General features: G+C 33.4%; 1 protein-coding gene across 2 annotated transcripts in view; it reads right to left on the reverse strand.

The window, feature by feature from the left end:
• The window catches only part of RNF19A (ring finger protein 19A, RBR E3 ubiquitin protein ligase), a 45962-nt gene that overhangs the window by 9548 nt on the left and 22761 nt on the right, over window positions 1-13653 (reverse strand). For both annotated transcript variants that reach the window (XM_028533622.2, XM_036031308.1), the window contains exons 3-5: window positions 6383-6591; window positions 2144-2288; window positions 1371-1533 (exon numbers count right to left, since the gene is read on the reverse strand). In XM_028533622.2, coding sequence (XP_028389423.1) covers window positions 1371-1533; window positions 2144-2288; window positions 6383-6591 — 517 coding nt within the window. The remainder of the gene's footprint in view (window positions 1-1370; window positions 1534-2143; window positions 2289-6382; window positions 6592-13653) is intronic.

Below are 13653 nucleotides of genomic sequence, written 5' to 3' on the forward strand. Positions count from 1 at the left end.
TTGTTTTCAGCAAAACCCTGCTTGGGATAACTATGTGAAAAATTGTTACAATCAGCTACAATGTTTGGGACAATTTAAGTTTAGTTACATCAACCTTCTAAAATAAACATTTCACTCATAAATATGTTTCTCCTCCAACCCAAAACTAATTAGAAAAAATAGTATGTATTGTTATTTTCCTGATTATTAAAGTAATATATGTTGAATATTAAAAAATTTGGCTCTTATAAGGAAGAGGATCAGCCTTGCCTTGAGTTTAGTCTCAAAAGTCAGAACTAGAATTAAGTGAAACAATTTAAAGAGAAACAGATTCTGACTCAACTACCACTTCTAACAATTACTATTACTTGGCAACAAACAGAATGGGCTGTCTCATGAGTTGGTTGCTGCCCCATCAGGAAAGTACCCAAATGGCTAGACTGAAATTTACTAGAAATCTTACACACAGAATTAGTATACCTGGGTTTAAATCCCAGATCTGCTTCTTTTTGTGTAACTAAAGATAAACTACATAAACTTTCTTAAATCTCAATATTCTAACACATAAATTGCTGTGACCTTAAAATGAGTCGAAGCATATAAAACACCTACCACACAGTAAGGACTCAACAAATATTAGTCTCTCCAACCTCATTTTTAAAATCCTGTATTGTGTTTTACTTATTAGGTACAGGACTGAGATTAGATAATTTCTAAAGTTACTTCTCAATTCTGAAATTCTACTAATTTAGATAGCAGCAGATTACTTAGCCAATTCAGAAATCATTGCTTTAACCTTTCAAAAAAGAATTATTTGCTTAGCTAATGAAGTATAATTCATCATTCACAGGCCAGTGATTAAGTATTGGTGTTCGGACTTTCACAAAACTGTTAACAATCTACAAAACAGTGCATTTACTAACAGCAGCAACCTGAAAGGGGAAATTTTCGAAGTTGAAAATAATTCAGAAACCAGCCTTCTTTGCCCAAGGTCATGTGTTACTTAGCTATTAACTTTTTATAGACCTGACTATACAAGGATATATCCATGTGAGACACATCAGGTGTGTAGTGAGAACTAATGTATTCATTAGTACTCATTCTAATGAGAACTAAAGTATTCATTAGTACTTTAAAGTTGGTCTACAATGCAAATGCACTGAAGTTTTCAGATTCAAATTATTTTAAGGCAATTCTTTTTTAAAATGCATCCACATGAACTTGCCAAACCCTGAAAATTACCTTACAAAAAATTGTTATTGTTTTATACTAAAGTTACTAACCTTAATCCTTCAAAACAAAAATAAAACCAGAACAAAACTAAAATCATCAACCCTTAACTTGAAGACTTAGAATAGGACAGTGAACTAACAGGGAGTTACGCATTTTACCTTGCGGCCCACATACACAGGAATGCCAATAATCATCGCGGGGATAGCAATGCCAGCTATTAAAGCGATTCCCACAGGAGCGCCAACAAGCGTCCCCAGCTGCCACAATATTTTCTTCTTTCGGCTCCAGGGTTTCTTCCCCCAAAAAGTACATCCTGATGGACTAATGAAAAAAATTATAATGTTAAGTAATGGGCATAAAGCACCATGACAAAAATTATTACAATATGAGAACTATAAAAGACTTCTTATACTTAGAAATGAGATTTTCTTTTCTTTAAAATGAGTTCATTAAATGCCAAAATACCATGGTAAGAACCACTAGACTTCCATTAGCCTCAAAACCTTAGGTCAGTTTTTGAGAAGTATATTAATGTAAAACATGCTTATTCTACCTGTGTTTTAGATATACAATTATCTAATAATATCATAAAGTCACAGTGTGGCCTAAATGAAGAAACTTATATACGAGAAAATTCAATGAAAATACTTATGACCTAGAATAATTACACAGGGTTAACATAATTACATAGCTTTCTAGTTTAACAACAACAACAAAAAACAACAAACAAAAAGAGAACCTGTTTCCTATTTTTAACTAGTTATCAATACTAAATGACTAGCATAATAATTTGGTTCCTTTTAAATTATGTACCTAGAATAATGAAGACCCAATTAAGTATCTCATAAACTCCAAATTTTCCCAAAATTATCCTTTTGTCTTATAATATAAAATTATATTTAGGTAGAAAGAGCTCCTTCTATATACTTACCTCAGATAATGTAAATCTGAGATTTCTTTCATACATAGCCAACAAAACTCACAACCACAGACAGCACATGTCATGTGATTACAGCTCCCATCATTCATCTTTATTATGTAAGCAGCACATCGTGGACATGGCTTGATATCGTCGGCTGTTAGGAAAATAAACAGTCTTGCTTAGTATCTAGAATCGGTCTAAAAATAACAATATCTACTGGATAATCAATTGTAGCACTGCCAAAAAAAAGTGTCATGTATAGTTTAATTGATAGCTTTAGCCCACTATTTTTAGTATAAAAAATATTTTTTTCTTTCCTTCTGAGAAAAGGAACATATTCTACACTGAATTTTCAAACTGTAAACATTTTCAAACACAGTAGCAGTACAATAAGAACAAAGAATAACAAAACAATAAAAAGAGGGAGGAGAACCAATGACAGCCAGGGGCAAACTGTGAATTATATAAAGTTTATCTTTATCCCTACCCTTTGGTGCAGTCTTCTCTGAGTGACACTTCATATGTAGAACTTTTTAACCGTCTCTACATAATTAAAATGCTAGTTATTCTATATACTATTCCTTTAGTGAATGAATACTAATAGGAAGTGACATTTGATAGTAACCCAAAGTACTATATATATACTATACAAAGTAATATATATGTATGTATGTATATATGTATATAAAGCACTGAGTTTACTTGTCTCTTCTAAGTAATATCAACTATTAACGCCGTAAAAACAGTATGGACCTCTTTAGAAAAGCAGCCTTTCCTTCTATTTTAGTTCAAACAGATGGACCTTGCAAAGAATCAGTACTCGTAATAAAAGGGAGGAGGTAAGCAGTTAAGGAAGAGTTACACAGTTATAAGCACATATTGGAAACGGCTTCAGAATTAAAGTAACCATTTGTTGGTTATGCTCATGACTTCTTCATTTTTTATCTTTGTCCTCCATTTATTTAAATGGTATTGCTGCATGCTTCTTTTATAGTAAAATGGTCATATGGCACAAAGGTGCCAAGTTAAAATTAAGTGGGTACATAACTTTAGGAATCACTGATGGAGTAAGAGTTATGTCAAGTTATACAAATATTTTAAACTTTAGCATATATTTAAATAGCAATCAGTAATTATTTTACTGTTACTAGTAGCCACATGTAGTTAAACAAACATCTGTGGCTAGGCACTGAATTCAAGTATTTGTTCCAACTTCTTACATACAAGCATTAAGCTACACTGTTTCCTTCCTACAAATTTTATCGTCAAATCTTACTATTTTTTCAGTGAATTCAGGTTTCCTCAGTGCTTTTTAGGGCCAAAACTCATTTTTTTAACTTAAAAACCAGTCAATGCTCACAATTAGTGTTTTAATGATTCTAGAAATTTTGGGTAAACTGTATGTGGCCAGACTAAGACAAGTGATAATTAAAGAAAATTTAAAATATCCATAAGCAATGATTTAAATAATCCACAGAACATACAGATCTGTTAAAAATTTCACTATGCACATTATATGTAATACATTTCTCTCAAAATATTCTCAAAATGCAAAAATCCCAAATAAAATTGTTTTACTGATTAGACGGTCAATTAATGCCCCATTCCCCAAGCATCAATTAATCCACATCCTTTATATTACAAAAAGATTTTCCATTCCCACTTAAAGTGTGACAGAGCTTTTGTCTTTTTTGATTACTATATTTTTATTTACTGTTAAAATATGGGCCATTGTTATGTTTGGAAAAAAATCAACACCTAGCTGGTGTGGCTCAGTGGATTGAGCGCTGACCTGTGAACCAAAGGGTCACTAGTTCAATTCCCAGTCAGGGCACATGCTGGGGTTGCAGGCCACATCCCCTGTAGGGGGGTTGGTGAGAGGCAACCACACACTGATGTTTCTCTCTCTCCCTCCCTCCCTTCCCCTCTCTAAAATAAATTAAATCTTAAAAAAATTATAAAAATGCTATGTTTTCAAAATTTGTTTTAAAACTGCCCCACCCCTACCACATTACCTGTAAGGGCTTACAATAAAATGGTAACAGGGTTGATACTAGTAGGAGATAGAGGTGGGGGTAGAAGTCAATTAAATACATTTTTATGAGGGGGGAAAATATGATAAATGAAAAATATGTGGTTCCTTTCAAATGTAACTCCAAGTTGTATAAACTCCCTAATAGCTATGAGAGTCTCGTGTACATGCAATACTGTCGTAGTTTAAAGAGAAATACAATCGTAATACAAATTATTAATGTGCCATAGGATTAAGCACACTTTTTTATCTTCAGGTGACTGATTAGAAAGAAATAGCCACCTAATTATTATCATTCTACCATTCAGTATTAAAAGTGAATCCAATTTTTCAATGTATCATGATAATGGCAGACCAAAAAAATACCAAGATATCTGGAACAATAAGAATAACCATTTTAGATGGTACGTGCCTTTCCTGTTTATTTTCACAAGTCAGTGAGAAGCCAAGTTCAAGTTTTTAATATTTTTATAGATTACATCAAAAGAAACTATCACATAAACATTTGTTCTAAGAGTTTGGATTTTTGGAGCATTATAGACAAAAATGCATGTACTTAACATGTTCAGAACTATAAGATTTTTGAGCATGAAAAAATTCCAAGTGAAGTTTGTTTTTTTAAATGAATACTTTGAGAGGCTATATTTATGTAACATATTTATATGTAGCTATCAAAGCATAATACTGCTGAAATAAAGATAAAACTTCCATGGCAACTACCATGAGAAAGATTAACATTCATCTGGATGACTGAATCATAAAGTTTATTTTAAAATTAGTAATACAAGCCATCTCTTAGTCATTTTTTTCCCTTAATGATGGTCCAGACATACGCAAATCTCTAGCAGGTGACTGTGGTTTCTCCAAGTTTCCCTAACCTCATACAGCCAGAGCACTTACGATGAGCCAGGAAATGTTTCAAACTTATGGACATAAGTGTTATTAGTACGTTCATTTTACAGATGAAACAAGTAACTTATTCAGTGTCACACAGGGACTAAGTGGAGAAGCTGGGATTCAAATCCAGAGTGCCTGATTCCAGAGTCTGCTCTCTCACTTTATACGTCTGTATGTCCTGTAGCCAACACTAATCCCCACTGAGAGAAGAGGGGAGGGAGAGCATTTCTGAGAGGACCACTCGATGGCTACAGCTGACTCTACAGGGAACAGTTTAGGTATAGTCAGGTCCTCTCTGAACCACTTCTGGACCCATATCTATAAATTATTATTAATATGTTTAAGTTCCACCCCAAATCTTGAGGAAAGGAAATAGAAACAAGTCAATCAGCAATCAAGCATGAAAATCCATGTACATTATATAAAGTGTTAAATGTTGAATTTAAAGGTTAATTTTAAATGTTCAATTTTAAATTCAACTTTAAATATTGAATAAGTTTTTTTTCTAGTAGTATAAAGTACATAATTATCTCAATACACTGCTGGTAGCAATATAAATTATTTTCTTGACAAATTTCTATATTTTCCAAGTTTCTCCCTTTTATAATCAGTGAGAAAAGTGAGAATTTTTCTAAAGATGATGGAAATTCCAATAAACAATGAAATTTCTATCAATGTACAATAATTTTTAAATTTTCATTCAAAAAACATTAAGATGTTCATAACATTGTTTTTAATTTTTGAGATTTATGAGATACATACATTGCTCATATATAGATAGATCCCCAGGTAATTTCTACACTGCCAGCCAAAGACACAAGTTCTTAGTGTCCTGACCACTTAAGGTAAGACTTTGAATCCTTGATCCTGAAATTCAATGAGATGTCTGTAACTAAAAAAGTATTTCACAAAATATATAGTACTGTTTTAAAACTGTAACTTTGTGATATTAATACAATTAGAAATAATATAAAGGTAACATATTCAAAATTATTTCATTAAAACTAGTTATTAGCTTTACATAAAACAGCTTTATAAATATCAGTTTTTGACCATCTTCAGCTATCAGTTAATACTGATACAGAACATCCCAACATATCCCTGCCTTTTTTTGTTATAAAATCTTTCCAATCTCAATACCACTTTCTTCCATAGGAAAGAATGAGTGCTCCTGGAACAGAAATGCTAACACATAAAACACTTTTGAAAAATGAAAGGAGAACAGGTGATAACAGGAACTTAATACTGTATTTTTTACTTAAAGTAACTAGTGTTTGATATTTGTTAAGTATTTTATTGAAAAAGGTAGACACAAGTACCTGCTGCTCCAGACTCCTGGCTGTAGCTAATGGATGAAGAACGTATGGTTCTCAGACGTAAACTCTGGGCTCTCTCTTGTCGAGCAGCATCGCAGGTCTGATTGGGGTGCCAGATCTGTTTACAGTGGTAGCAAAACTCCGTTCCACAGCCTTCTCGCCCACAGGTTAATTTTGGACAGCTAGCACATCCGAATGCTATCACAGCATATCTTGAAAGAACAAGAAAAAAATTAAAAATGTGATATAAAATGAGTTATTCAGTAAGTAAAAATATTACCCAGCTTAAATGTTACTCCTGAAAAAGTTTTCTATTTATGATAGGCAGTCATAAGCCCTAACATTATCTCAATATAAAGACAGGGAAAAAAATAAAGTTTACAAATGAAGGCATATAAATGGCTTAAAAGCATAATGAAAGTTCAATTTTAACTTTTAATTTTCAACACTAACTAGGATACCAAACTGTATGCTCATATAGTACAAATCTTATAAAAATTCTATTAAATTAGTCTTGTGTGCACATAGAAAAACCAGCAGGAAATACACCAAAATCTTAACAGCAGTTTTCTGGTATCAGGGTCTTAATTTTTTTTATATATTTATACATTTCTGAGTTTTATAATTATTTGTTATTTTTCAAATCAGAAAGGTAAAAACCTACCTATTTAAAAATATAATGACTACAGACTACTATTGCCTATCAGGTAATGGCAAACTGTGCCAATTCATACCTTGTAATTATCCTGTATTTATGCATAAACTATACTGAGTGAAAAAAGCCCACCTGAAAATACTGTATACTGTATATACAGTATACCTGAATACAGTATATACTGGATATTTTTAGTATACCTGAAAATACTGTATATACTGTATAATTCTATTTATATAATATTTTAAAGTGAAGAAATTTTAGGAATGGAAAACAGATTAGTAATTGCCAGGGGAAAGGGATGAGTGAGGGGGCAGGGCAGAGAGCAGGTAGGAAGAAAGTGTATTTATGAAAGAGCACCATGAAGGGTCTTTGTTGTGATGAAAATGTTCAGTACCCTCACTATGGTGATGGGTACACAAATCTACAGGTAGTAAAACAGTATATAGCTAAATATACACACACACAAATAAGTACTGTAAAACTGGGGAACTCTGGGTAAGACTGATGGATTGTGTCAACGCCAATATCCTAGTTGTGATATTGTTTTAAAGCTTTGGAAAATGGTGTCATAAAGGCAAACTATGTAAAGGATTCACAAGATTTCCAGAGAATATTTCTTACAACTATACATGAATCTACAATTATCTTAATAAAACTTCTTATATAAAAAATGGCTAGGAGTTTCTGGTTCTTTTTGAAAGAAAAATATACAGATCTTATCTATACATAAGAAGCTTTTGTAAGAATCAGCCATTTCATTCTACCTGGAAATTTAGGGGAGTTTTCAGGGTTCTTCTTGTTATTAGCAATAAAATGTAAATAACTGTGTCCTGGCTGGGTAGCTCAGTTGGTTAGAGAGTTGTGCTGATACGCTCTAGTTGCAGGTTAGATCCTGATCAGGGTCCATACAAGAATCAACTAACAGCCCTGGCTGGTGTGGCTCAGTGCCTTGAGTGCCTGCCTGTAAGCCAAAGGGTTGCTGGTTTGATTCCCAATCAGGGAACATGACTCTGTTATGGGACAGGCCTCCAGTAGGGGGTGTGCAAGAGGCAACCACACATCAATGTTTCTCTCCTTTTCTCCCTCCCTTCTTCTCTCTAAAAATAAATAAAATCTTAAAAAAAAAAGGAATCAACTAATGAATGCATAAAGTAGAACAACCAATTGATGTTTCTCTTTCTGAAATCAATAAATATTTAAATAATTATAACTGAGTTTTATTAAATTTATCAAAATTATGTAACCTATAAAATTATGCCAAGTCAGATGGTTTCTCCATTTCTAGATCTGCTGCCCTTTTATTATCTCACCCTTTAAACTTAAATTTTACATCTTAAATTTCACTTTATTTCTGATAGACTGTTTCTACAGTTATTACTGTCAATCATAAATACGTTCAAACACAGCTGAATTAAGGGCAATTTAAATCAACATTGGATAATTTAGTATAGTGTTTCATTTCCCTGAGCTTTAAGATGCCAAAGATTTATTCAGTGCAGTCTCAATAAAAAGAAAAAAAATTTTAAAGACTCTATACTGTATTTTCTACCAAGTTATAATCTAATGCAGTCTTTAAAATAGTAATCTCAGGGAAAAGGGCATTCTCTTTAAACCCCTTTTCTATCCTACCTTTTCTTGAAGGAAGGAGGGAAAAGGAGGACAGAACAGGGAAATCTGTGTGTGTGCAGGGAACAATGCTGAGACCCAACTTTTTCTTTTTTTTTGTAAGTCAGTCACAATTTATTAAGATAGACGAAAAGTTTAGGCTACTCAGTCCAAATTCAAGTTCCACCATTTATTACTTGCCTTGTTTTATGTAACCGACATAAATCTCCCTACAACTAAGTTTTCCCAAACATAAAACAAGGATTCACAAAAGTTTACTAAGCCTCAGTATCCAACCAAAATCAGCTTCAGCTTTGGCCCTGATCATGAGAAGGCCAAATAAACAAATGACTGCTTCAGGGGCATTTCTAGTACCTCTGAACTTGTGCTTGATTTATGACCTTGTGATCATGAGTTCTATCATTTCTACATCTGATGACTATAAAAGAATAATTTATCTAATAGCTTTTCTTTTGCTAAAAATTATTGGGTGTTTACTATGTAAGTGTTCTGTGTTCATTTCATTCAATCCCAAAAATAACTGGTTAGGCACATTATAAAATGTATCAAGAAATTAAATGTACCTAGCTAACATTCACATATATTGAAAACAGAATGTTAGGCCTCTTGAACATGAGTTTCACTGTGTGGTGAGCCAAATTTATTTTCCATTGGTTAACAGCTCTCAAACTGTAACAGAGTAAATATAATACAAAATACTTGCTGTAAAGAAAAATTTCAAAAGTCTCTCTGCTATGGTGCATCAACCATAATTGGGAAAAGAACAGGCAAAGCAGAGGGTCACAGAGGTAACTGAATAGTACTAATAAACTAATAAACATTTCTGGCTTAAATAGTACCCAAATCTTGGTTTAGAAGATAGCTCCATTTCCTTCTATGATCCATTATTTAACTCAAGTCTTATTTTCTGTCTCTATGTTACAGCTGAAGATCTCTAGCTACTTGAAATGCTTACATCTACCTACTTAGCAAGAATGGAGGGGTAGGAAGAAAGTGAGAAAGAAATGGACCAAAATAGGGCCATCTTTCCAGAAATATTTTTTCATTGGATTAATAGGTGATCCATGGTAAGAAAACTGAAATGCCTTTCTTTTTACTATAGTATTTGGTAATTTTTAACACACCAATATTCAATATAGTATGCATTATTTTCTGCATTTGATCATGGTGTCTATTTCTAGGGAATTTCATAGTAGTTGGGTTCTACAACTTACACTATTGACAACATTGAGGAAGTAGGCAGGGATACCAGTTAGAGTGGTATATCCTGCCAAGAGCAAATTCCTTATGAAGCAACAAACTATGCCTAACATGAAATGTAATCTTAAGAAAGATAACAATCCCAATAAAATTTTTAATTAAAAAAAATGAGAAATAGCTTTGGCTGGTGTGGCTCAATGAATTGAGTGCAGGCTTGCAAACCAAAGGGTCGCCAGTTAATTCCCAGTCAGGGCACATACCTGGGTTGTGGGCCATATCCCCAGTAAGGGGCATACAACAGGCAACCACACATTGATGTTTCTTTCCCTCATTCTCCTCATTCTCTCTAAAAATAAATAAATAAAATCTCTAAAAAAGAGAGAAATAAGGACAAAGAAAGATTATGCAGGTGTTCAAGATAACTTTTCAAAACACAAAGTTTTAACACAAACTTTAAAGAACAAAAAATATTGCCCTGGCTGGCGTAGCTCAGTGGATTGAGCGCGGGCTGGGAACTAAAGTGTCCCAGGTTCGATTCCCAGCCAGGGTACATTCCTGGGTTGCAGGCCATGGCCCCCAGCAACCGCACATTGATGTTTCTCTCTCTCTCTCTCTCTCTCTCCCCCTCTCTTCCCTCTCTAAAAATGGATGAATAAAATCTTTAGAAAAAAAAATTTCGCCCCCTCTTTAAAAAAAAAAAAAAAGAACAAAAAATATATAATCAGAAATAGCAAAAAAAATTTTTTAAGATTTTATTTATTTTTAGAGAGAAGGGAAGGGAGAAAGAGAGGAAGAGAAACGATGCGCAAGAGATACACTGATCAGTTGCCTCTTGCACATCTGACTGGGGGCCTGGCTCACACACTAGGCATGTGTCCTGACCGGGAATTGAACTGGTGACCTTTGGGGTTGCAAGCTGGCACTGAATCCACTGAGCCACACCAACCAAGTCAGATTTTATATAAAAATTAAGCAGCTCATGTTTCCACTTATAAGAAGCTGCTATTATTTCAGTGGAAAACAAGTGACTTGATTAATATATTTGGGAAGGCCTAGACAAGGTGAGGTTCATCTCCTGATCCCCTTTCAGGATCTGCTTCCCTACAAAAGATGCATTCTATTCTGCTTTCCACTACATGCTGCAGGGAAGGCCTACCACTGTCGAGACAACTGCCCAGACTATTTGGAGAAATCTGTCTAATTTAGGCGTAGAGTGTTAGCAAGCTTTTTTGACTGTAATATCTAAAGCCACATTTTTTATTCCAATAATAAATAAGAGAAAGCTGACATGTTATCTGTGTTGTATATAGCAACTTGATTCTTAGCAAGGGTGTGAAGGGAAGAATGTTATTTTTATTGATTGCCTAAAACTGCACCAAAATATCTTAGTATCAGTTAATAATGTTTGGTGTAGCAGTAGATACTGAATTACTTGGTATTAAAATACACCTAGATTAATTTTGTTTTCAATGAAAAAAAAATTAGCGCAAACTCTCAGCTCAAGCTATTAACTCTTAGAATACTTTTATGAGTATCTATGCTAACACATGAAATGTATTACTAGTAATAAATTACAATTTCCCCTGAAACACAATTTAATCATTATGGCTCCCAATAGACAAAACTTGTTGTTTTCTACTCATGTATTTGTTTCCTCCAGAGAAAATCAAAAGTTGGATTTGTTCTCTGTATAAAACTTCTAAAAGGTCAGCTTACAAAACCATTTCCAACATGTCAAATGATAGTAAAGTTAAGGCTAAAACCATGTAATTCTAAAAATAGTATTTTTTTAGTCCTTCTACCTATGGCCCCATTTTTAAAAATCCATTTATGAACTGCATACTCCACCAGAATAGGTTATTATTTAGAGTCATTAAATGTCAGCAAATCACCTTGAAACTACACAAACCTGATTACAGTTGATCACATTGCTTTAAAATGGTTTGTTAACTGTTCCTAGAACACATGATTTATGTTAGTGGCATATAGTCAGATTGGTTCATTCAACAAGTCTATATTGAGTATGGGGTTTACCTCTGGTTACAAAGAAAAACACCTTTTTTTTTGGCCCTTGAGGGGTTCGCAGACATTAAATCATTAATTATATTTGATGTCTTTTGAAAGTTCCCCAGCAAAGTCAGAAGCACTCACATGATAACAGGGGAAATGTGTGCAGGTAGAAGGGCAATCTTGGTCAGTTAAAACATGTGAAGACAGAAACTAAAATGCCAACTATTTGCTATCCGCCTAGACAATGTACAAACTAGGCCTCCTGGGCAGAAGATAATCAGATATTTTTGTTGTTGCGGTTGTTTTGCTCATTCATTTATTCACTTACCAATAATTAGACATTTTTATCCAAGACGGGTTCTATGCTTTCCCTGTACACTAGTTTCTCATCCCAATTCTTCTCAGCAATGGCCAGATTTTTCTCTGAACCTCTGTGAAGCTGTGTGCTCTAGAAGCAGTCTAGCTAACTTTACCCTGGTTAAATACAGCACACAGGTTTGGCCTCCTAGTCCCCTGTCAAGAGGGGATATTTTTTTTTTTTAGAGAAATGGTGTTCTTTAAACAAGGTTAATGTGCCCCAGCCCTTAGAAGAGTGGAAAGAGTGTTTGATCAGAAACCCTGAGAGATCTCAAATAGAAACCAGGTCAGGCTTTCAACTCTGAGCTAAGAGCAATATTTCTCAAAGTGTATAAAACTACATGTTTAAGTAAAATGTGAGATAAAGAAAATGATCATACTGAAAAATATAAAATACAAAAGGAAAAATTCATAATTTCATATTTAGCATTTCTGAAAAAAAAAGTCTCTGTATTATATAATGAAAGGGGTTAAATAAATACTACATACATGCTAAGCATTACTATGAAAAACTTCCAAATAGATATATACCAGTATTCCTTATGCCAGATTTAAATAAGTGGATTTTAAATTAAAAATGTCCCGCTGTGTAACCAAAGATTTTAAGTTATAAGAGGGAAGAGATTTTCATCTTTTGTTCATTATTAAATCTCCAGTATCTGGCTCATAGGTAGATTAAATATTTGAATCACTATTTGATTAAAAAATAATAAAAACAAAACTTCAGAAATGAAGATGAGGGATGATAAATAAAAGCTATGAGAACCTTACAATGTGCTAGGAATTATGCTAGTAATAACATTAAAGATCTATTTCAAGCCTTATAAGAATATGATAAGATGAAGTTTCAAAATCGGGTCTGTACATGCTCATGCTAAGTAAAACTAAATTTTAATGAGGGCTTATGAGGTACTCTGTATTTTCAAAGTATACATATAAACTTTATGTTGCTGAGTGACTTTTCCTACATAAAACAACCATAAAACCTTAACATAATCAAGTATAAATAATATGCTCTTACAATCCAAAGAGCCAGCATAAATCAAATATAAATGAAAATACATAAATAAAAGTAATCCCTGAATGCTTTCTTTGTTCTTTGTGGGTAAGACTACTGACAACCACCAGAACCAAAAAGTAAATTATAGCCAGCCCTGGCTGGGTAGCTCAGTTGGTTAGAGCATTGCCCCAATATGCCAGGGTTGGAGGTTTGATCCTCGGTCAGGGCACATACAAGAATCAACCAATGAATGCATAAATACATGGACAACAAAATCGATGTTTCTCTCTCTTTCCTCCTCTCCCTTCCTCCGTGTCTCTAAAGTAAATAGATAAAAATTTAAAAAATTTATAGTCAAATTAATCAAGGTCAATTCTTTGTTAAACTTACATAACTACCAAATGGTTGTTTTCATAATAACAA

This window comes from Phyllostomus discolor, chromosome 7 (genome assembly GCF_004126475.2).
Source record: "Phyllostomus discolor isolate MPI-MPIP mPhyDis1 chromosome 7, mPhyDis1.pri.v3, whole genome shotgun sequence".
In the NCBI taxonomy this organism is placed as follows: domain Eukaryota; kingdom Metazoa; phylum Chordata; class Mammalia; order Chiroptera; family Phyllostomidae; genus Phyllostomus; species Phyllostomus discolor.